Source organism: Sipha flava, unplaced genomic scaffold (genome assembly GCF_003268045.1).
Source record: "Sipha flava isolate LNK unplaced genomic scaffold, YSA_version1 109_pilon_pilon, whole genome shotgun sequence".
NCBI classification, from domain to species: Eukaryota; Metazoa; Arthropoda; class Insecta; order Hemiptera; family Aphididae; genus Sipha; species Sipha flava.
This window is the reverse complement of record NW_020271726.1, coordinates 1,046,928-1,070,142: the sequence shown is the minus strand read 5'-3', so window position 1 is coordinate 1,070,142 and position 23,215 is coordinate 1,046,928. Positions and strand designations below refer to the sequence as shown.

Below are 23,215 nucleotides of genomic sequence, written 5' to 3'. Positions count from 1 at the left end.
CTTGGCAGGTTACATACATTTATATACTTAAACCCGGCAACGACGGGTAATTCAGTTAAATTAATAAAAATTAATAATAAATTAATAATTAATAAAAAACAGTTTCGTTTGTCATTTATACATAAATGAATTTGGCATTTTGAACATGAGATCATAGTTTTTTGTGAACAAGTAGGATATTTGCAGCGATTTCTATTTTCATGAATGGGATAATGATCCATACCATCCAACCGCACATCTTCAGCAGGAAGTTCTGAACATGGCCCTCTTTTTTTTTGTTTCTATGAGCCCTTGTGTTTTGTTTTCTTCAGCAGTTGGACGGCCTTTTCTCTTTGGAGTAGTTCTTTTCACCTCACAAAGAACTTCAGAAATTAACATTTTAAAATCCACTAAAGGTAGGTAAGATTCATTGTTATTAACCCGTCTGTATAACAACCAAGCATTGACAACACATAGATCTATTATATGGTAAAATATCTTCATATATTTCTTAGATCTTAATATTTGAATTACAGTGATTAAATCAATAGCAACGAATTGTAACATTTAATTAGTTTTTAGAAACTTTTTAAAAACAAATTTTTTAGAATGTCACCCCGAAATACTACCATAAGAGCTCATTCAAAACGATTTAACTTTTTTAATAATCATTTTACTTCATAACTTACTTAATACTTAATTAGGTTTAAATGACATTGTGATTTATTTTTAGTAACATTTCGCTGCAGAGTATCTATTAGTACACAGTCATTAATAATAATTTTTTTTTTTAATGAAATGCTTCAAAATTGTGTCGGAAAAAGGTCAGAATTTTCTTGTAGTAGCCCATTGCATTCATAGACCGAAAACGAGGTTAAAAAGTGTACTTATGAATAATTTTTTTGCTATAAATACTAAAAGGTTAACATGTTTGAAAAAATTATATTCCACGATGATAGGGAACAATATTATACTATTTGTGTATATACATTAAAACAGTGAATTAACTCTTTCATTTGAAATTCATTTAACGTGAAGAATGGCAAACTTAAAAATAAAATTACTGGTTTGCAAAATGGATATCATTGAACCAAGTGTCGGAGAACTAGGAAATCATAAATATATTAGGTTTATTCAATTTGAGAACAAATGCTATTTATACGGAAAATAATAATATAATTATATAGAATATAAGATTAAAATTTAAAAAAAATATTCTAAATCACTATACTGTATTTAGAATACATGTAAAAGTTATTTAAAATACTGTAATGTATTCGAAACATCACCAAAGTCTGTTATTTGACAATAATTCAAATGAATTATATTAAGCTCCTTCTGGCCCCGTACTTAAATCCGCCACTGGTGTTACTGCCAACCTGAGGGCTTAGACTTTATACGGTCGATTTTTAAGGGGTTTGATATAAATAATTTATAATACTCTCGAACATATTGACTATCTACTTTGGACCCCAGGATTTTACTTTCCGGACAAATACGGTTTTCAAATTTTTGCTTTGCAGCGATTTACGGTCCCGATTAATACGTTTTGGAGAAATGCGTTCCGGACGAATGCGGTTTTCGAATTTTTGATTCCGGCGATATACAGTCCGGGAAAATATGGTTTTTAACGTTTCTAATTCCGAGGATGTAGGTACGGTCCGAATGAATACGTTCCGGGTAAATATGGTTTTCGAATTTTTTGATTTCGGCGGTATACGGTCCGGAATTAATACGTTCCGCAAATTTATTTTCTGGAATTGTACGGCCTTCCGGCAAGACGTAATTCACAGATATAATAAGTTTATTCTATATATCTGTGACATGTGATAATTAATAATGCGTGTGTTATCAACGCTGGTGTATCCTTTCTTTCATGGCTCCACTCATATCTAGTAAATAACATACAATAGGTAAGTATTCCTTTGTCTCCTCTGATTATCTTATTCCCTTTTCAGGTATACCTCAGGTACTACAATGAGCCGTTCTATCTCCACGTTTATTGACTGTATTTGTCAATTCAGCTACTTCTGTTCATCAACATGAAAAACTCCTTATTTTTGCTGATGATATGAAAATCTTCTACCGCATAAAATTTATCTTTGACTATTATTTCCTTCAGAACAATGCCGTATTTCCATTATTTGCAATAGGACGATAATTCCCTACTTACTAATATTTAATAAATTTATTTTAATTATTTTATTTTATTTATTTATTTTAATTAATTATTTAATAAATACCAGAGAACTAGTATTTAATAAAGCCAGGAAAAATGCCTAGCAAGTGATAAACAAGATATTTTTAAACAAACACAATCAAGAAATGTTGATGTAATTGTAAAAATTAATATTGCATATTTTGAACAACGAAAAAAACTAAAATTTTAATATTTTAATTAACAGTGCTAATTATTGTTTGATAGATTAAATGTAGGAGCTAAAAATTAAAAAACCTTTTATTTTATACTATATTTATAACAACTTTTTTTTATGAATATCATAATATTAATATGAAAATAAAATAAAAATGTATTAAGATACTGCCTTGTTGGCCCAATCATCTTTAATTTCTTATCTTATTTATAAACATACAAAAAATGCAAGATACTATGAGTTGTTTGGGGCTAATAACTTACAAATTTTACAAATAATGACAAGAACTTAAACTCAAGTCAACAACTTTTTAGTATTACTTATTGAAATTTTAATATTATAGGGTGCCAAATAGTTTAATTAACCCTTAGTGTAATAATAGAAATCATTTAAGAAATTGTTTAGTTTATATAAAAGTATTTAATTTCAAGTCATTTTTTATACAATGAAAATTAATTTTTAATGTTAGAAATACATAAAAAGTTAACATTTTATTTTCTCAACTTTGTTAATCATTCAATCTTTCATCTCTGCATCAACTCCTTCGTTTTCATCATCAACTGATCTGATATAAAGCACATTATTACACCTAGAATCATTAACATAAATAATGTCAATATAATAATTTCATCATTGGTTAACAATTTATACAAATTATTTAAGTACAATATAAACTTACCTAACCATGATTTCTCCCAATAAAGCAGGCTCACTACCTTCAACAAATTCTGTTGCACTGGCTAATTGTATGTTCATGTAATTGTCAGTGGAGACTAAGAATCCTTTATACTCGTGGCCCCATTTAAGCTTAACTATAATAGTTTTACCCATAAGACCATTTAGGTAGGGTTTTGGATTTACTGGCATAGTAGTCATGATGCTGTTTGTTTATTGATGACTCTGTTAAAATGTAATAAAACTAAATATAAAGTAATGAAGCAGAAATGTATAACTTAAAATATGTACAATCTAATCAAACAAAAAAAGTTTTAATTTATATAACAAGTAGTTATTTATAATGGAAAAATATAACATTTAAATTATAAACTGAACTTACTATTTATATAATGACCCTATTTAAATTACAACACATATAATTAACTTGGATCCTAGTCTCCTATTATTAGCTTAAGTGAAATATAAGATAAATCTTAGACTCAGATCATGTATTGTTTTAATTTAAATATGTTTTTACTATTCATTAGCTTGCCTATTGCTATTTGAAATGGAAACTACTATAAATAGTTGATATTTATTTTTATTATGTATTTTGTATTTTAATTGTAATCTTTAATATTTAACTATACTATTAAAATATTCTTCCTAAACTTTCCATCAGACGTAGAAATAAACAAATAAATAATTTTACCTATAAATCATAATCTACTTAAGCAACAAAAAAAAAAAAAGCATTTCTTGTGAAGGAATAATCAGGATTTACTTATGGAAACGTGATGAATAAAATTAATGTTATAATGCCAAAACATAATTTTTTGGAAAAACTAATGTGATTTTACTAGTATAACTTTTGAATATGTTTAGTTATATATATATATATATAGGGGTTGTTACTTCAACAAATTTATCAAGTAACTAATCAAAAGTTATATATGAAAGTGTACTGAAAACATTGAATAATTAATAAAAATATTATAAAATCAAAATATATTATGTACACAGCAGTTCATAACAGCAACTAGAAAAAAAAAATTAAACATGTAACTAAGTAACATACAAGTAAATGGTAAAAGGATGTTTCGCCCCGTCAAAAAAAAACGAGTTCATGAACAATTTGTCCTAGTCTATTATTAAGATAGGACATTAGGTCCCTGGAATTTTATATCAGTAAATTTAAATAGTTTTTTTTTTAAGTTAAAATTTAAATTATTTTTAAAACGCACAATTGCACAACAATTTTAAACCCACAATAACCATATATTGCATAAGCCATACACGCCACAATCAGTGAACGGTCACATGCATGGACCAATAAAAAAAAAAAAAAAAAACAATTATAATGATAATAATAATTTAGGTAGAATTATATTAAGTAAACATAAATTATAAATATTATATGATTATTTATTCCTGTCACATTTGTACAAATATTAAAATTAAAATAAATTTATGTAACTCCCAGAGGCCAAATGTCCTATCTTAATAATGGACGTGACATGGACAAAACGTCCGTGGACTCGTTTTTTTGATGGGGGCGAAACGATTGCGAATCACAAGTAAATGCATATGTATCAAGTAGCCTAAGTGTATTACTTTATATAGATATAACTTAATACTAAAAAAAGAAAAATATAAAACATGATAAGGTTTAAATGCAAGGCCGTATTCAGTACAGGGCAAGAGGGCGTTAGCCAGGGGCACAAATTTCAACACTATTTGTGTAATATTTTTTACAAAATATGAAAAAGATGTAGTTTAAACAATTTAATTTAATAATTTTCTTGAGAAAGTTGCCTCTATAAAAGCAAGAAAAGTACCATTGTAATATTGTATTAAAATAAATTTAAAATCATCTAACTCAATTATATAACAAAAACATTAGAAGAAAATTACATGTTTTTATAATGTATCAATTGTTTTATTTTAAAGTAATACAAATAGTTATTGAAGTTTATTAATAATTATTACCTTGTATACTAGTATGTTTTTATACATGCTTTATATATCTCAAAAGATTTTTTATAAAAAATTCAAATTTCCCATTGAGGGGAGAGGGAGGGGGCGCAAATAGAATGATTTGCCAGGGGAGTCACCAGACCTCAATACGGCCCTGTTTAGATGTAAACAATTTTAAAAATTATTCTGTGTATGAAACTTTAGTTAAAATTTATAAAAAAAAAGAAGCTTTGTAACAACTACAAAAATATCTGTTACTTTATTGACAAAATTATTGAAATTAAAGGATACATACTTCTAGTAAGAAAAACTTGAGTGTAATATTCTACTAGTAGATGTTAATAGATACTATATGTCTTGATATTAATAACAATTCCACTCAAACGACTAAAAACTTACAAACAAGCCGCTTAATAATTAAGTTGATAATATTATCAAATTACTTGGAAGATAATATTATAAAATTTCTTGGAAGAAAATATTTTAAAAATAAATCTGTATGGTTATTTTATGATACATAGGTATAACCGTATATGAAGACCATACTTTTTCTAGTGCAACCACGAATTAAGATATATCTATATCTATATCATAATGCAGATAACATTTTATCTACATCGTGATCTATATATAAATATCTAAATTTGTGACTGCGCCGACAGTGATAATAATTTTTTAAAATTTCCATAAGCATTGTCTATTTTTATAAAAAAAATACTAATTAGATAATGGTAATATTTTAATAGTAATAATTCTATAATATGAACATTATGATTATCATATGACAAATATATGACTTCTGATTATTCTTTATAACATAAGATTTATTGATCTTACTATATATTGTTTAATTAATAAATTATGAATGAAAAGCAAATCAATACTTTGTTATTCCTAATTATTTAAAAACAATTAACAAATGTTAAATATCTATCTTAAAATTATAAAAATACTCTAATTAGGTAGTTCTGAAATTGTATTTTTATAGTTAACATTTGTATTATATTTAAAGTTTAAATATGTGGGTATCAACAAAAAAAATATTTAGAAATTACCTTATGTATTTTCAATTTATTAGTAGAAATGATTGGTATGTTTTTAATTTTACCAACAAGAAAGAAATGTACTCAAAAGAAATACATAAATCTTCATTTGCTTCAATTTATTCGGTGAGTACAATATGTATAAATATTTTTATATAATATAGGTTATTTACCTTATAGATTTACATACATAATTTGAATAATATTACCTTATGATTGTGGTGGAACAAACTAATTACATTAATGAAGTATTTAAACCTATACATTATCATAAATGTTAAAAATGTTGGACATTTTTGTTGAAATCATTATTTTTTGTTACCTATTTTATTTGTTCATAGAGCAATTTAATGATTGAAGTTGAAGAATCAAATGTTATTGAATTTTTGCAAAATATTAAAGATACAAATAATATAAATTATGAGTTTTATCCAGAGAAATGTAATATTAAAGTTGATATGATAATTACTTTAACCGAAGGTTTTCATCCATTTAAATTGGAATTAGAATTGGAGTTAAAAGATCCTGATTACGTAAGTATCAGTTGAAAATAATATATTGATGCATAATTTTGAAATTATATTGAAATATAAGAGCAATAGTAGGGCCATATATAGGTATTATCAAAGAAAGTGCTTTAACATTTAATATCAAATAATGGTAAACTTATTATTATTTGTAAATTGAATGTATTGATTTGATTTTATTATAAGATATATGTATGATTAATTATTAAACTTTAATTTATCTAGTTTTATTTCCATTTGACTTGTCCTCTTTTAAAATTAATTCAACTGTTAAAAAAAAATCAAGAAAATTTATGTAATTTATTAAAAAGAAAAGATATAGAAATTGGTGAATACATATTAGAAGGAGGAACCATTACTCAAAGTTAGTATAATTTCTGTGAATTATTAACTATATGTACTGTTTATATGTTTATATTATTTTTTGTTACAAGAAAATATTAAAACTGAGACGTATGAAGATTATTTAAATAATCCTCTCCACAAAGATTTATCTGATGAAAGCCTCAATCTATATGAATTATATTCATCTCCTCTCAATGAACCATATAATACTAAGTAACTGATAATACAATTAATTTTGTCTTAAATGTTAATGGCAGTTAATAATTTGTTTAAGAAATCTTGAGGAGTACATAGAGTTTAATAACAAAGTCAATGAAGAGGAAAAAGAAGCTCAAAAAAAATATTACTCAGACAATAAAAAATTGAATTTGAGTTCAACTTCTATGGACAATATAATGACACATACATCAAAGGTTAAAAAGAAAAAAATGTCATCATTATTAAAAAACCTTTGAAAAAACTATTAAATATATAATAATTTTTCACATAATTATAATATTTGTCTAGGTACATTTCTTTAATTAATGTTAAAACAAAATATTAAATAATTTTTGAATCATCCAAATTAAAATAAGATTATGATTTACACATGATGGGTATTATGTTAAGATTATGTTATATGTATTATGTTCATTATTATGGGTATTATTTTAAGAAAAAATATTTGAAGAACCAGACTTTAGGGGATTGCTAGCCATAATTTCCTTTCTCTATCACACGCGCAATATAGGGATTTGGATGTTTTCTATTTGCAACGTACTTATCGATCTATTAAGGCAATAATGATTTTGAAAACTGATTTGATTTCGTCGTAAAGTCTTCTTTAGATCAACTCTTTCACATTTTTTAAATGTTGTACATAACATACCCAAAAATTAATTTTTATGTTTCCAATTTGTTTAATTTTAATTTGTGAAATATTGAGACAAAATTAATAAAGTGGGAAAGTTGATCTGAAGAAGACTTTATGATGAATTTAAATCAATTTTTAAAATTCTTATCCCAACAATCAATTGGTAAGTTGGAAATAGAAAACGTCTAAATCCCTATATTGCACATGTGATAGAAAGAGAAGAAAATTATGGCTCTTAAGATTATAATCTTGTAACATTCTATTATAGTGACTACATTAATAGGTGTCGGTAAAATGCATTATACCAGTGGTTCCCAAACTTTTTTTTCCGCGGTGCCTTATTTTGGACTAAATCAAGCCACGGTGCCCTGGTTGCGAATAACATTAGTGAAAGAACAAAAAAAAAAAATCTATTGATAACCGATTTTATTAATTTTAATAAAATTGTACTACTTAGTTATAAATTAATGCATTTTTAAGCATAAAAAATAGATAATTAAAAATTATTGTTATTATGATTATAATTATTATATAAAAATATTATAGGGTTAAAATGATAATATCCGATTATACAATAGAAAATATTACATTATTTGCTATAAGGTTTTTTTCGAAAACAATAAGGAAAAATCAATTTTATGCACTTTAAACTATTTGTTATGAACCGTAGACCATGGTGCCCTTAGGGCACCGCGGTGCACAGTTTAGGAACCACTGCATTATACGTACCAAATAATTGTGTATACAAAATTGAAGTATAATTTTAGCTAGAATTATTATAGAAAATTTGGTAAATTTAATTACTCAAAATTGTTCATGCGGTAGTTTTATTACTCAAAACAGTAAGTAATTTTACAACTGCGAAATTCATAATCTTTTAAAACATGTTGGACTTATTTAAAAAAAAATAATTATCAATAATATTGCATATTTTTCGTACATAAAATTTATTTTAAAATTACTCCTACATTTTAAATATTAAGTAATTCCAACAAATTTGGATTTTTCTATTAGAACAAAATAGTTATGATGATTGTTGTTTTCATACGACATATGTATTAAATTAAGGATATTTATTTCTAATAAATACCAACTAATAAAAGGTCAAATTTTGAAAAGTAATTTATAATTTTACTTTTGAAAGAAAGTTTTATTTTTGATAGGCAAATTTAGAATAATCATTTATTAACTTTTTTAAAACTTATATTTTTATAAATAATTCGTATTTAATCCTAAATGAGTCATATAGTTATTTATTAAACAAAAGCAGGGTTGGGCAGTATCAAAGATACAATATATCTTGTATCATGTATTTTTTTTTGCCAAAAGATACAAGATACTATTATTATAAACATTTGTACTGAATAGTACCAAGAAATAAAAAAATTAATTTAAATAAATAATTTCGTCGCGATTTGTATTTTTACGAAAAATAATTGTCCAGATGCGTTTGAGCTGAAATGAAAGACTTTGAAAACATTTACTACACAATGATATACCTTGTAAGATAGTTTATTGCAGTGGATGAAGATGATAGAAGTAATGAACAGGCAATATTTCTTCCTCATAATTTACGATGTGCTAGCCATACACTTAGCCTAATAGCAACTACAGACTTTTCAACAGCAGTAAAAATTTATCAGTTAATAGAATAAATGCATAGATCTATTAACTAAGTTAGGTCTAGGGATAAATGTACTGCATTGTGGAATATGTCTAGGTGATCAAAATATTCGGAAATCATACACAATTTTATAAGATTGTTCACTTTTTTATCCATGTCCAACGATATGGAATTCTTTGTATGACGTGTTGAGACAATTATTAAAGTTTAGGGACAAATTAAATATACTTTTCCAACATTTAAAAGTCAATTCCAGCTTTAAATATATAGTTAGTATATTTAGATGAATTAATTTTACTAAAACCAATAGCTTGCTCCCTAGATTGTTTGCAAGCTCAGAATAATTGTTTCTGCGGAATTTTAATACAACATTATTTTCTTTAAAATCCCGATTAGAAAATTTAAAAGAAAATTTTTTTAAATATTGCGCTTTTTTAATTACACATTTAATTAGTTCTTTTACAAAAAGGTTTAATTTATTTTTTGGACTATCTCCTGAAATCGATGAAGCTATTTTAGCAACATGATACTATCCAAATTTTAAATTAAGGTGAATTCAAAATTACATTAATGGCCACCGAAAAATAATAATAGACTTTATGTACAAATGTTACAGAAAAAATAATTAATGAATTTAGTAACCATAAATCCAGTAAAGATTCTGAATAAAGTTTTTTTATATTTTCTTCTCAAGTTGAAAATAAAAAGCAATCAAAAAAATAAGCTTGAACTTATTACCTATTTAAATAATAACAAATCATTAAATTATTTACATAACTATTTATAAAATATAATACAAGTCTGTGTTCATCTGCTCCTGTTCAGCATTTATTTACATTTACTAGTTTAGTGCACCCACCCAATAGATCTAATCTATCAGACAAAATGTTTGAAAAATTAATTTTACTTTAAGGAAATCAAGAATTTATTGATAAAAATAACATTTTATTTAAAACCATAAGTCCATAACCAATTATACACTTTTATAATTATATATAAGTAAAAATTAAAATATAATTTTTATGTAATTTATTATTTTTGGTGTATTTATAAATTATAGACTCTAATTTATAGAGATATATTTGTATTTAGTTATAATTTTACAATGTATATTGACTTATTGCATTATTTAATATTTATATTAAATACCACAAGTACCTAATTTATAAAGTACTATAGAGTATGGACAGTATAGTACATTGTATAGACCTTTTACATTTAAAAGTTAATAAAATTCAATTGGAAGTATCAATATTTGATACATATAACTTGTATCTAGATACAATAAATACATATATCATGATACTTTTTTTTAAGTATCTTGCCCAACCCAGCATATAAGTAACTAGAAGAATAATTTGAATAAAATATAAATTCATTATTAAATATTGTACACATTTACATATGATATCAAAAAAACTTGTATATATCATTGAAATGACCTACTTATACAATCCAAATAACAAAATATTAAGTATCAAAACAAAAAAATAAAGTAAAATAATATGTTCAAAATAAATACCCAAATTAAGTATGAAAAATATTACAATTTATTATAAATATTTAAGTTTTGCCCAAATGAAATTTTTTTTTGCCAATTAAAATAAATCATTGCATTTTAATTTACAAATAAAAATTGTATATTAATATATATAAATACAGTTAATTCAATGGAAAACTATTTTAAAGAAATCAAAATAAACAAAATTATAAAAATTATACGGTTTATGTTTAATATATATATATATAATTATATAATTCGTAAAAATAAATAAGGAACTAACTAGATTAATCTTGTGATTAACATAAATATAAATGAAAATTATAAAGGCAATAATATTTTACAAATAAAGTGATTAAAAATAAAAATGGAAGCTACCAGAAAAGTTAAATATTTTTCAAAATTAGTAATATCTAAATTTAAGATATCTTCAAATACAATAAAAAAATCTTATTCAAAGGCTTATTTAGATCACAGATAGAATCCATATTTATCGACTGACACCGAAATAAGTATTACAGTTCACAAAAGATTACATAGTTTAGTTAATATCTACTTGTTTATATAAACCTAAAATAAATATTAACAAACTTTGGTGATTATATGTACGACTAGGTATTGTTCTTATTGATTGGTCACTTCTTTTATGTCATGACAATTAGGCAATAATTCCAATTTTCGTTGTTATATGACCATTATATTAAACAAAAATGATAAAGGCTCTGATTATTCAACTTTTAGTCGTTTACTGAATTCTTCTTGTTGCCTCTCCTTCCATTCTTTTTTTGGTTTGTAACGTTTAAGTTGGCCGTCCCTATACAGTATACATGATTAATTAAAAAAATTAATTTGTAATAAAAACAATATTTTAAAAATTTGAATAAATAAATAAATATAGTATTTAATATTTATTGTTCTTACCATACTAGATCTACAAGACCTCCTTGATCTGCTATGACTCGTTTTACTCGATTTGCAAAATCTGCACCAGATTCATTTTCATTTTGATACATTGGAGGTAAGTACCATACATCACAAACAATTGCCCAAGATGTCATCATTAAATACAAGTGTTGAAGCATTGAATATTTACTACTATTCCAAAATGCATCTCCAAACCTTGGATCATACTAAAATAGCATATGAAAATACATTTTAAATATTATTATATTATCCCAAACTTTAAATTCTCAATAACCTACTTTAATAGCTACAGGGTAAATAACACTACCAACTTCAAAACTTCCCTTTTTGAATTGCATAACTGACGTGTTATTGATACATGTTCCTTCAGGGAATACTAATATTGGAGGATTTATTGGATTTGATACATGTTCTCGGAGTCTGAAAAACATAGAAATAAGTTTTAAGATAAATAAAGACAAATTTTGAAGTAAATAAGTAAGTGAAGTATTTAAGTTATACTAGATGTTATAAAACATATATTTAAATGATAATTTAAGAAGTACTTCAAAAGTTTAGTTAAGAATACAAATTCATTTGGAATATTTAATGCCCAAAAATAGATGAAAACTAAAAAAAACTATATATTAAGATTTCTGTTACTTTATAAAATTAATTTTTTGTTATTTAGAATTATTTTAAGTATTTTGTTAAAACAAATTTTATCATTTTCAGAATAAATAATTTTGAATATAATTTTACCAAAAGAACAGGTAAAATAATAATTAAATAATAAATATTAAAAATTTATTTTTAAACAATATTTTCTTCACGTTTTCAATATTTCATTTTTACCTCAAATAAATATAAAATTAAATCAATTAATCCGATAACATTTAAGTTTCAGATAAAATTTTTTTTATTATATAAAGATATATATAATATAAATAATAAGGCAGTAAGTATTTATATAAAATATACTGACAGAGTAAAACAAACTGTTTTTTTTTTTTTATCTTATATTAAATTTCTTTACACATAAATTATATACATAAGTTATTATAGTATAATACATTATAGTAATGAAATAAATAAAAATAAAATAGGAATTACCTCATAGCAACAATTTCTCGATCTTTAGCTTCAGATCGTTCAAACCATAAATGAGGAGAAGCTCTAGCTAATGCTCTTTGGAGGATTCCTAAAAATCCACCATGACGTTGCCCAATCTAATGTATATATTAAGTAAATAATTAATTTGTAAGTTTTTACTTATAGTCTTAAAAAATGAAAGTATTGGTAGTTTATCCATATTATGATTGCATTTCAAGTTGATTTATAAGTAATAGTTAGTAAAATGTAAGAAAGTAATTATTTATTTTGGTGTGGATTTCAAGTAGTAAATAAAATTATTGATAGTTGATACAAGAAATGTTAAAAATAATGTATGTTGAATGTGTAGATGTCTAATATGGTGCTTATTAATGCTATATTTTTGGATAAACTACTTTTTGTATAATGAAAATGATGATTGAGTGCATATTATGACGTACCAGAGCATAAGGGTTATCACATGCCAACACTAGTACGTCAACAGGAGATGTATGATTGGCAACACAAATGCCTCTTTGTGGTAGGTTTTCACGATTATGATAAGTAATGACTGAAGATAGTGAAGCAGATAAAACTTGAAAACACATAATGGATACATTTTGGTTGAGCCAACGTTTACCCAAACTATCAGGTATAAAACCAACAATTAATGTACAAATCCATAGCCACATAACCTATTCACATAAAATATTTTAATAATTGTAGTTATAATTGACACTTAAAAACTAAAAAATAAAATAGTTCTATTTTATATTAAATCAATAAATAATTTTATATTTGGCAAGATATTATACGTTATAAATCTAGTTTTATTTTTCATAAAAATATTAATGAAATCAATCATTTTATACACTCTTAGTAATCTTAGAAATATATTATGACTATGGATTTTCTAAAATCTTAATAATTGATTAAAAACTGCTTTTATTTAATATTTTAGAGACCAATTTTATAAAGAACAAAGAACTTTAAATAAAACTGAAATAATTTAAGGACTTTTTTTGTAGTTAAGAAATATTTTATCTTATACATATTTTAATTATAATCTGTTCTGGCAGTCTATAGAAAATACATTATATTTATAACATTTTAAAAATTAGGAAACATTTTTTATGGTGGTTACAACTTAATACTTCATTATTTAACACTATTGCAAATGATTAAAAATTAAAATGTTAAAAATATAATTTTAATAACAGAAAATATAATTAACCTGAATTATGACAAAACTATTAACATTATTATTTTTTCAGATTATTAGCAAATAAATATGTATGTGTTACTTTGAATATTTATTTTATATTTTTTATTTGGTTAAGTTAATATTTTTATTATTTTATGACCAAAATTAGTTGCAAAATAGTACAGTCATAAATTTGAATGTGTAGATTAAAGTAGAAAGTAAATATTAATATAACAGACAACTATATATATTGACCAACAAAATATGTTTTACATATACATCATAATGTACGAGACAACAAGATGTCATTGAGTATTAAAACTAATATGAACATAATTATTAACATAAACAATAAAATAAAAACAACAAATATTTCCATTTCATTAAGGTTACACAAATAATGAACAACTCATAATATTCAAATCTTTGAAAATAGAATAAAAAAATATTAAACATAAATCGCATTATGTTAATTTTTTTTTGTCGGTAATAGATAAAGGGAAGCTTAGAATACAATGATGCACCTAGCCAAGTGTATCTAAACCTAGTATGTTCATAAAATCAATGAAAATCCATACATTAAAAATTATTTTTAAAAAGAAAATATAACCATTTTTTAATATTATTCATTGTAAATATAAAATAATTAAACAAGATTCCTGAAATTACTGTAAATTAAACATATATTTTGATTATGCTAAAACAGATGATTACTTAAAAACAATGAATAATTATTAATGAATTAATGAAATCATACTTCAGTACTCGCTTTGATTTTTGATTAGTCAAATATATTTAATTTTCAAATATTGTAGGAAATTTGATACATTAATCTATTATAAATTAATAAAAGATTTATTATTATTTTGTATGACTAATAGAAGAGTAACAATCTATGAAAATTTAAATAAATATTTGTAAAATTCTATAATAGAAAGTAATATTTAAGAATGTAAGTAAACATAATTACATGTTATGTATTCTTTTTAGAAATAAATCATTTATAGTTTAGAAAATAGTATTTTATTAGACAAGTCACACAATTTCGATAGAATAGTATATTTATTAGGCATGTCAAAAAAGTATAAGCAACATCTCAAAATAAGCAAAACAAAAAAAAAACAAATTTAAATATTTCATATAAATGTTTTTTTTTCATATATTGTTTTTAGTTTATTTAAGACTTTAGTTGAATAAATTACATTTTATTATACATTTTGATCAATTTTTAAATAAAAACAGAAACTGTATTTAATTTATACTTAACATACACCATTTTGTCAATACAAATTAAGAATTATTCTACAATTACTTAAATAAGAGTTCTGTTGCTTATTCCCTTACCAATCAATGAATGAAAGTGCGAATAATTTTTTTTAAATTGCATTAAATAAGCAAACTCGACTAATTACCAAAATATAATAATTGTGAACAAATAGAATAGCAATATCAATTGGTGATGTATGATTGGCTACACAGATTCCATTATGCCTTGGAATCCACTGTGGATTATGAACATTAATGACCATTGTCATAGCATATTGAAATAATATAAAAATGTATCGAGAAATACCATTTATCAATGACTTCTGTACTAATTCATTCCTTACAGTCAACCAAATAACACATATTGTTAAACTAAACAAAATAACCTGTTGATTGAATTTAGCAAGATATAAAGATAAATGTTTTTACACATGTCATTGATTTAAAATAAATTTCATTTGATTTTACATAATATATTATTATAATCGCCAATATAAAATAATATTAAAATTTAAATTTTAGTCAGTTTATTCATTCATTAATTAAAAATATTATATCTAAAACACCGATGTAAAATAATTTAATGATTACAATTATTTTTTTTTCAAATAATTGATTTATGAATTAAAGATAAAAATATAGAGTTAATAATTTTTTAAAGAATAAATACTTCTAAATATTTTTCAGTATGATAAATTATTTAATTTAAAATTACCAAAATATAATTATAAATAAGTTATATTGGCTTACTTTATGTATGAATACAATAATTAAAAACTAATACTTACCCCGAAAAAACAGATTAATACTCGCAAAGGCAACAAAATTGTATATCTTACAATAAATCCAATGAACCAAATTACAGTTATTTTCCAATTGATAAACTCATAATGTCTATTTGTTCTTGTTAACAGATTCCACGACTAAAAATAAATAGTAAAATAATAAAAATTTAAATTAAAATTAGTAAACGGTTAATACTCGGAAATTAATATATAAATAAATATATAAATGCTTAACCTGGAGTATTATCGTATTTGTAAAGTACGACCGGTTTCAAATTAAAAATTCATCAAGTATATGTAAAGTCAATACAATCAACACTAAATTGACTTTGTATATACCTGATAATTAATTTTTAATTTGATACCGGTTATATTTTACAAATACAATAATACTCCAGGCTAAGTATTTATATATTAAAAATAAATACATTGAAATCAGTAAATAAATATGTTGTATATTGTTTTTTTCATTAACACTTTCAAGTATAAAAATAAAAGGACATTATTTAAATTATTCTAAATGCTAAGGATATATGGATGGAAGAACAATGAAATATGGTAGAAGAGTTATTAAAAAGTAATAAACAAACCAAGCATTTAAATAACAAAATTTTTCAAAAACAAGATGAAAAGGAATAATAAAATAAGAGAGTTGGTGAGTTGGTTACTAAAAAAAAAAAGATTTCAATAATTATTATCAAAGGATATATTTCTACCTTAAGTTCTTCAGCTTCAAATCTTGAAGTAACTTGATCTTCAATAATTGCTTCAACTCCAGTTTTTACATAATCAAGTACATCAGTAAGTTCAAATTCTCTTTTTAAAGTATTAAATGAACGTGTTCTTTGTAATATTTGTTTACCCTAAATATTTATACATTTTAGTAAATACATTTCTAAAAATATATATAATTGATTAGGTACAATAAAATTGGACCTAAATAAAATATCAATTTATTTTTAATTAAAATTTTTTTCCTAAATAAATTCTTATCTGCCTTCTAAATAAATTTAATTATTATACTATTTAATATTGCTGTTTTTCTGTCCCAAAATTCTAACTATTAAGAATTTTGTATACAATTTGTTTTTTAAAATTCTATAGTAACCTTTAAATTATGTTTTTTTGATTGTGTTTCATTTATTAGTTACACAATTAATATGTATGGAACATACACAACAGAACCAGCATGTTATTTGAATTTCAAAACTATTAATGATGATAATTTCTCAGAATATAACAGGATAGCTATATTATGAAATATCAAATTAAAAAACATTCTATAGTTATATCCAACATGATAAGAAACAATTTATTTTTTACACTAAATATTTATTTACAGATTACATACGACCTTAACAACAATTCCATAATTAAATTACCGTATCATAATATATATAATTTAATACATAGAAATTAGAATCTAATTAGTAAATTTAACAACAAAAAATTACTACTTCTAATTATTAAATGTTTTTTTATTTTATTATTATTATTATTATTCAAAATAATTTTAATTCATAAATATGACAATATATCTAAATAATATACTTATAAAATTTTTCTTCTTACGTACTTTTTCGCATTAAATATCAAATTAAATTAATATGGTAATTTCAATATGCAGTTATTAAATTTAAGTTTGGGATGTAACATACCAATCAAAAAATACGAGAGATTATTTGTTTTGAGATGCTATTATAAATTAAGGTTAACGCAATCTCCTATAATACATATTATTTCTTTAATTTTTTTTCTTTTACTTACTCCATTTTTAACATTATTATTGCCACTATAATTTTGATCTGGATCTGGAACTAATATTAAATCTTGTCTGCTAATTAAAGGTGGTGCTCCATTTTGTATTTTCTTGTCAATATTTCCATTGGATAAACTATGTGTTGAATTACTTCTAGTGATGGATCCATTTGTGTTTATTGGCACTGGTAGTGTTAGGCATTCATTTAATGTATCAATATTATGTTCAGTCACTAAATCCAGATCATCAATATCCTCTATTTCTTCACTATCAGTTTCTTCAATTTTTTTAACTTTATTTTTTGATTGTTTTTCTAGATTTTCTCTTCCATACTAAAATTATAATAACAACATTATATAAAAATAATTATTTTTGAGACTCAATTTGGAAAGGGTGATTATTATTTTAAAGTATTTTTGCATCTTAAGAATTTAAACAATGTTCCATAGAAAAATAAAGAATATTAATTTGAAAAAACCACTAATTGGGTCTTATAATAAATTACAAACATTTAATGTAGAAAGTATACTTCAAATAAAGTTAAAATTTAAATTTTTAGTGGAAAAAAGTTCTTGGGTTGTTGTTTGAAATAATTTGTAAGTAATACATTTGCTCAAATATATTTTAAAAATCAATTTAAAATTGATGTATAATTTCATATTTTACAAATTAAAAGTTATACTTTTAAACTCTGTTTATTGTATTATATGACAATACTTATAAATTTTAATTTGGCTTTTAACTGCTACATAATATTTTATAGTAACTCAAATAAAGAGTTATAATTGATACTTCAATATTTTATAAAAGGTGATTAATATGTCAAAATGTTATGTAATTATATTATTGTTTAACATTGATTAATTGTATCAACTATATAATGATAAAATTATGAATTTCTATTTTTGCAAAATGTCTTAATATTGTATTGTAATTCATTTATTTCTTAAAATTAAATGTCTAAATTTAAACATAATTTTTTTATTACATATATCATAAGGTTATTTGTTATCAAATATTCAAGGTTATTAAAAATCATATGAAAGGTAATAGGACGTTTATTTTATACAATTATTTTTATTTAAAAAATAATAATTCATTATCATATACATAAAATACAAGCTAATAATATATAATTTATAAAATGTAAGAAACAAAATTCAAACTGAATTCAAGTACCAATTTTACTAGTTTTAACTAGTATTTTTAATAGTCTAGTTAAGATTTCTGAAAAATAACTCAATTTATCAATTACACAGATGTAGACTATTTAGACATTAATAATATACAAAGTATCATAGTTAATAAGGTCATAAAACTAAATATTTGATTAAATTAAGTGTAATAAATAATAAATGTTTTTGCACCAAAAATATTATACATTAAACACATATAATTATGTATTTTATTTTTTACAAGATAATTTAACTTTTTTTCATATGAAATATTTAGAAAGAATAATACATAGGAAAATTATATGAAAATTTACATTCATTTTAAAATTAGTTTAATATTGGATAATATTAACACCTTATTTAGTTAGGTGTTTAGCAAACAGAGCCATCTTAATAATCATACAATCTGTATTTTTTCATTAGGTATTGAATGGAAAAAATTAAACAGCTTGGAATAAAAATAGATAGGACCCTACGCATCAGTATCCTAAGATTTCCATTTATCAATAATCATGTAATATATTTTCATTGAATAGATAATTATTACATTAAATTTAAAAACAATTAAAACCATTAAATAAAAGCTCTTTGTAATATTTTTTAAAAATAAATATCTAAAAGGAATATCAGTAACCTATCTAACCTTATTTATGTTCATATATATTTTTTAAAAAAGTGAATTAATTAAAAAAGTTAAATAAGTCGATTAGCCATAATTTTAAACCTAAAATTTGAAATTATTATTAATTATATTAATAATAATAATAATAATATTTGAAATTTGTAATAAAATTGATAGAAAAGAGTTTTCAATGATATCTCAGTTTATTTTGTAAAACAATAAAGAATGTAAATTAGGTACAATCAATTAAAAAAAATTAATGAAGAACACCTTATAAGCACATTAACAAGTGAAACCTATTATAAACACTATATACAGTTAAAAATAATTTGAACTTTTACAATTAAATACAGATTATATTTATTAATATTATACAGTTATATATATTGTACACATGATAAAGTTTAATATAAATTATTAGAAAAAAAAAATTTAAAACGCATAGAGCACATTATAATTCAATTGACATTAAGTATTATTTTAGTTATTTATGGTATATTATATTTATAAAATTGAAAAATAAATTTCATAAAATTAAAATGAATGAAGAAAATTTAAAAAGTATTAATAAAATTAAAAAAACTTAAATTTTTATTCTTAAAATATTAAAATTTAATAATATTAACCATGAGGTTTTTTTATATTACCAACTCTAGTATAACAAATAAAAATAAATAAACTGATAAGTTAAGAACATATTATATCATTAATTATTAAAGAACATTATTCTTTTAATAACCTTTGAGCATTTGTTAGTTAATTTTAAAACCAAGAATTAATATTGAAGTCTATACCCAATGTACTTTAAACTTTCATAATATTGTTATTAAAATTAATTACGTAACAAATGAAACAGTGCCCAATATTATTTAGTATTTTTAAATTTTTATTAAATGATAATTATGAACATCTTATTTCATATTAATTTTACTTTTTAATTATTTATTAACAAAAAAATTTTCTTATTCAAATGTAATACTTTTTTTTTTTTTTTTTAATGCAATGTTATTTATCATTATTTATTATTATAATATGAAAATAACATATAAATAATGTATTTGCTAATAAGTATTGAGTCCAATATATACAGTAAACTGCTATAGGTAAACTAAAAATAGTTTGATGTTTAAATTAATAGGACATTATTTTGAATAGTACACAAATTATAATTGTATTCAAACTAATTTCATTAACTTAACACCATTAATAATAAAATATTTTATAGAAATAAGTATGGAGAAAAAGTTCATAAAATAATAAATACCAATATGATAAATAAAAATAAAAATAATAATGATAAATATTATTCTTAAATTATAATTACTGATAGGTGGATTCAAACTAATTTAATTAATTTCAAATTATTAACCAAATGAATATTAAAATGATTTATAATAGCTATCTAAATGAAAAATAAAATTTATTTTATTTTAAAAAATTAATACAAATCATTAAAAATCTTTAAAATTTCTAGATCATATATACTTACATCAAAACAACGAAGACAGAGTAACATAAAAATAAAAATTAATCAAAAAGTTTTGAAACATATTTATGTGCATAATTAAATATTGTCAATCAATTAAAAACTATAGTTAGATACATATAATAAAATCTAACATGGAAGGTCTAAGATGCCATTAAACATGGATTTTCTGTAATTGTGAACAATTATATCTCTAGTAGTAATAAAACATGTTTAACTTTAAACAACATAATTTGAAACTATATGAAATATTAAAATAAATATTTTTAAGTACTGATTAATTATGGACGACAAGTATCATTTGCAAGTACTTCAATATTATTGATACAAATAAATAACAAAATAATTAAAAATTAAAAATCAGTAAATGGTTAATACTTGTAAATTAATAAATCAATAAATAAATGTTCAGTCTGGTGTATTATTTGTATTATATTTGTAAAGTATAATGGATTTTAAATTAAAAATTTATCATCAATACAATCATAACTGAATTGGCTTTGTATACATGATGAAATTTTAATTTAAAACCGGTTGTAATTAACAAATATAATAATATTCCAGGCTAAGTATTAATTAATTAATGTATATACAAATAATATACTTGTATACCTAACTTAAATCTGAATACCTTAATTTAGTATTGATATATTTTTATATAGTTAGTAATATACAAAATATTATTTTAATAAGCTAATATTAAAAGGTCTAATGTAATATATACCCCGGAACAATAATGAAAGTAACATTAGGTACTGGACACAGGCGTATTTTAATCTTGATGTTTTTATTTTAGAAGTATACTTTGAGTATAAAATTTAAAATTTACTAGTCAAGATACATGGTCACAAAATCTATTAATCTCATCTATATTAGTCGAACAACTCATAAATAAGTTGTATAACTGATCGAGTTAACTTATTTGATTAATGAAATATTACTTCATTATAAGTTTTAAATTGTATAAATAAATAAAACTAAATAATATGTATTGATGGCAACTAACAAGTTAAGTATTTAATTAAAGCATATACCAACAATAGGAATACATACAAAAAATAATCAATGTTTGTAAATTAATATTTATTATCATACATGTAACTCACCTCAAATACTTTTAAAAGGAATTCCACATAAATTCGTTGTATACCAACCGTTTTACCAATATATGCAAATAACACGATGCTGAGGAAAAATAGTAGAAACGGAATAAATATTACAGAAAGAACTGTAAAGGACAAGGTGTCCAAGATAGATACTGAGGACATGTCGATGGTTATTGAGAAGAGATTCGATACATCAAGGTCTCAAATGACAGCATGTTTGTGCATACTTTAATGTTCAAGCGCATCGATGTTTGCAATCGTTGATAGAGTAAAATACCTCGGGGCAGCCGACGGTAACAATAGAAATATGTAGTATTATCATCGAACTTTGAAAAATGAAAATTATAACCAACTTTAATACGAGAGAAACTAAAAAATTACTTTAAAAAAATTATTAAACGGCACGTCATTGGTCACGCGAAATCTTAAAAACACACAATATTCTCGTTATCTGTTAAAGTTAATATTACAAAATAATATGTTTAATTTGTATCCGTGGTAGTGCATTATCTACGAAGTAATGAGACTGAATAACGTAAATTGTTAAATCTAAAAACGTAGACATGGTTAAACAGTTCGTCCTATACACGTATTTTAAGCGCAAGCATGGTGAAATGGGAAGGTAGAATGATACCACTATTATACTATGTGAAGGTGTGTTACGGGGGGGGACGAACGTTGTTGCCATAGTTGTACGTCATAGTTTCGAAATTCAACTAGTTCCACTACTGATTGACGAGTGATTAACGACAAAAACATAAAAACGTGAAATATACTTAAATCACGGACTATACTGTAATTATTCATATACATATATATATATATATATACATATAGTCAGTGCTCAGTGGCGGCTCGTGAGTATCACATAAAGTGGTGCACAAAAAACTTGTAAAATACCAATGTACAGTGGCGTATTTACGGGGGGGGGGGGGG

The 23,215-nt window shown here is 22.9% G+C and overlaps 3 protein-coding genes across 4 annotated transcripts; 1 reads left to right on the top strand and 2 right to left on the bottom strand.

The window, feature by feature from the left end:
* Nucleotides 1–2,511: 2,511 nt before the first annotated feature.
* On the bottom strand, nucleotides 2,512–5,400 carry LOC112687408 (small nuclear ribonucleoprotein F). The gene is made up of 3 exons (XM_025560101.1): nucleotides 5,284–5,400; nucleotides 3,034–3,254; nucleotides 2,512–2,943 (listed from the first exon to the last, which is right to left on the bottom strand). Exons 2-3 carry the CDS (start codon nucleotides 3,228–3,230, stop codon nucleotides 2,871–2,873), a joined length of 270 nt encoding a protein of 89 aa, XP_025415886.1. The 5' UTR covers nucleotides 3,231–3,254; nucleotides 5,284–5,400; the 3' UTR covers nucleotides 2,512–2,870.
* Nucleotides 5,401–6,007: 607 nt separating this feature from the next.
* Nucleotides 6,008–7,383, top strand: LOC112687437. The gene is made up of 5 exons (XM_025560157.1): nucleotides 6,008–6,157; nucleotides 6,373–6,564; nucleotides 6,784–6,922; nucleotides 6,993–7,116; nucleotides 7,178–7,383. Exons 1-5 carry the CDS (start codon nucleotides 6,008–6,010, stop codon nucleotides 7,356–7,358), a joined length of 786 nt encoding a protein of 261 aa, XP_025415942.1. The 3' UTR covers nucleotides 7,359–7,383.
* Nucleotides 7,384–11,261: 3,878 nt separating this feature from the next.
* LOC112687562 (glycerol-3-phosphate acyltransferase 3) lies at nucleotides 11,262–22,912 on the bottom strand. Of its 2 annotated transcripts, XM_025560314.1 has the most exons (10): nucleotides 22,280–22,912; nucleotides 17,899–18,222; nucleotides 16,848–16,994; nucleotides 16,135–16,269; nucleotides 15,493–15,732; nucleotides 13,338–13,571; nucleotides 12,898–13,013; nucleotides 12,084–12,225; nucleotides 11,803–12,011; nucleotides 11,262–11,695 (listed from the first exon to the last, which is right to left on the bottom strand). In XM_025560314.1, exons 1-10 carry the CDS (start codon nucleotides 22,439–22,441, stop codon nucleotides 11,608–11,610), a joined length of 1,797 nt encoding a protein of 598 aa, XP_025416099.1. In that variant the 5' UTR covers nucleotides 22,442–22,912; the 3' UTR covers nucleotides 11,262–11,607. The 2 variants fall into 2 exon arrangements, with proteins under 2 accessions (XP_025416099.1, XP_025416107.1); XM_025560322.1 differs by lacking the exon at nucleotides 15,493–15,732 and having other exon boundaries at nucleotides 11,266–11,695; nucleotides 22,280–22,909.
* Between the last annotated feature and the right edge of the window lie 303 nt (nucleotides 22,913–23,215).

Excerpts from the sequence above, each read along its gene's own strand:
- LOC112687562 (XM_025560314.1), bottom strand. The coding sequence starts at position 22,441 with ATGTCCTCAGTATCTATCTTGGACACCTTGTCCTTTACAGTTCTTTCT. Across the intron at positions 13,014-13,337 it reads GTGATAACCCTTATGCTCTG|ATTGGGCAACGTCATGGTGG; the intron begins GTACGTCATAAT and ends TATATACATTAG. Across the intron at positions 12,012-12,083 it reads TTTACCCTGTAGCTATTAAA|TATGATCCAAGGTTTGGAGA; the intron begins GTAGGTTATTGA and ends ATGCTATTTTAG.
- LOC112687437 (XM_025560157.1), top strand. The coding sequence starts at position 6,008 with ATGTGGGTATCAACAAAAAAAATATTTAGAAATTACCTTATGTATTTT. Across the intron at positions 6,158-6,372 it reads CATTTGCTTCAATTTATTCG|AGCAATTTAATGATTGAAGT; the intron begins GTGAGTACAATA and ends ATTTGTTCATAG. Across the intron at positions 7,117-7,177 it reads AATGAACCATATAATACTAA|AAATCTTGAGGAGTACATAG; the intron begins GTAACTGATAAT and ends AATTTGTTTAAG.
- LOC112687408 (XM_025560101.1), bottom strand. The coding sequence starts at position 3,230 with ATGACTACTATGCCAGTAAATCCAAAACCCTACCTAAATGGTCTTATG. Across the intron at positions 2,944-3,033 it reads TTGGGAGAAATCATGGTTAG|GTGTAATAATGTGCTTTATA; the intron begins GTAAGTTTATAT and ends TAATGATTCTAG.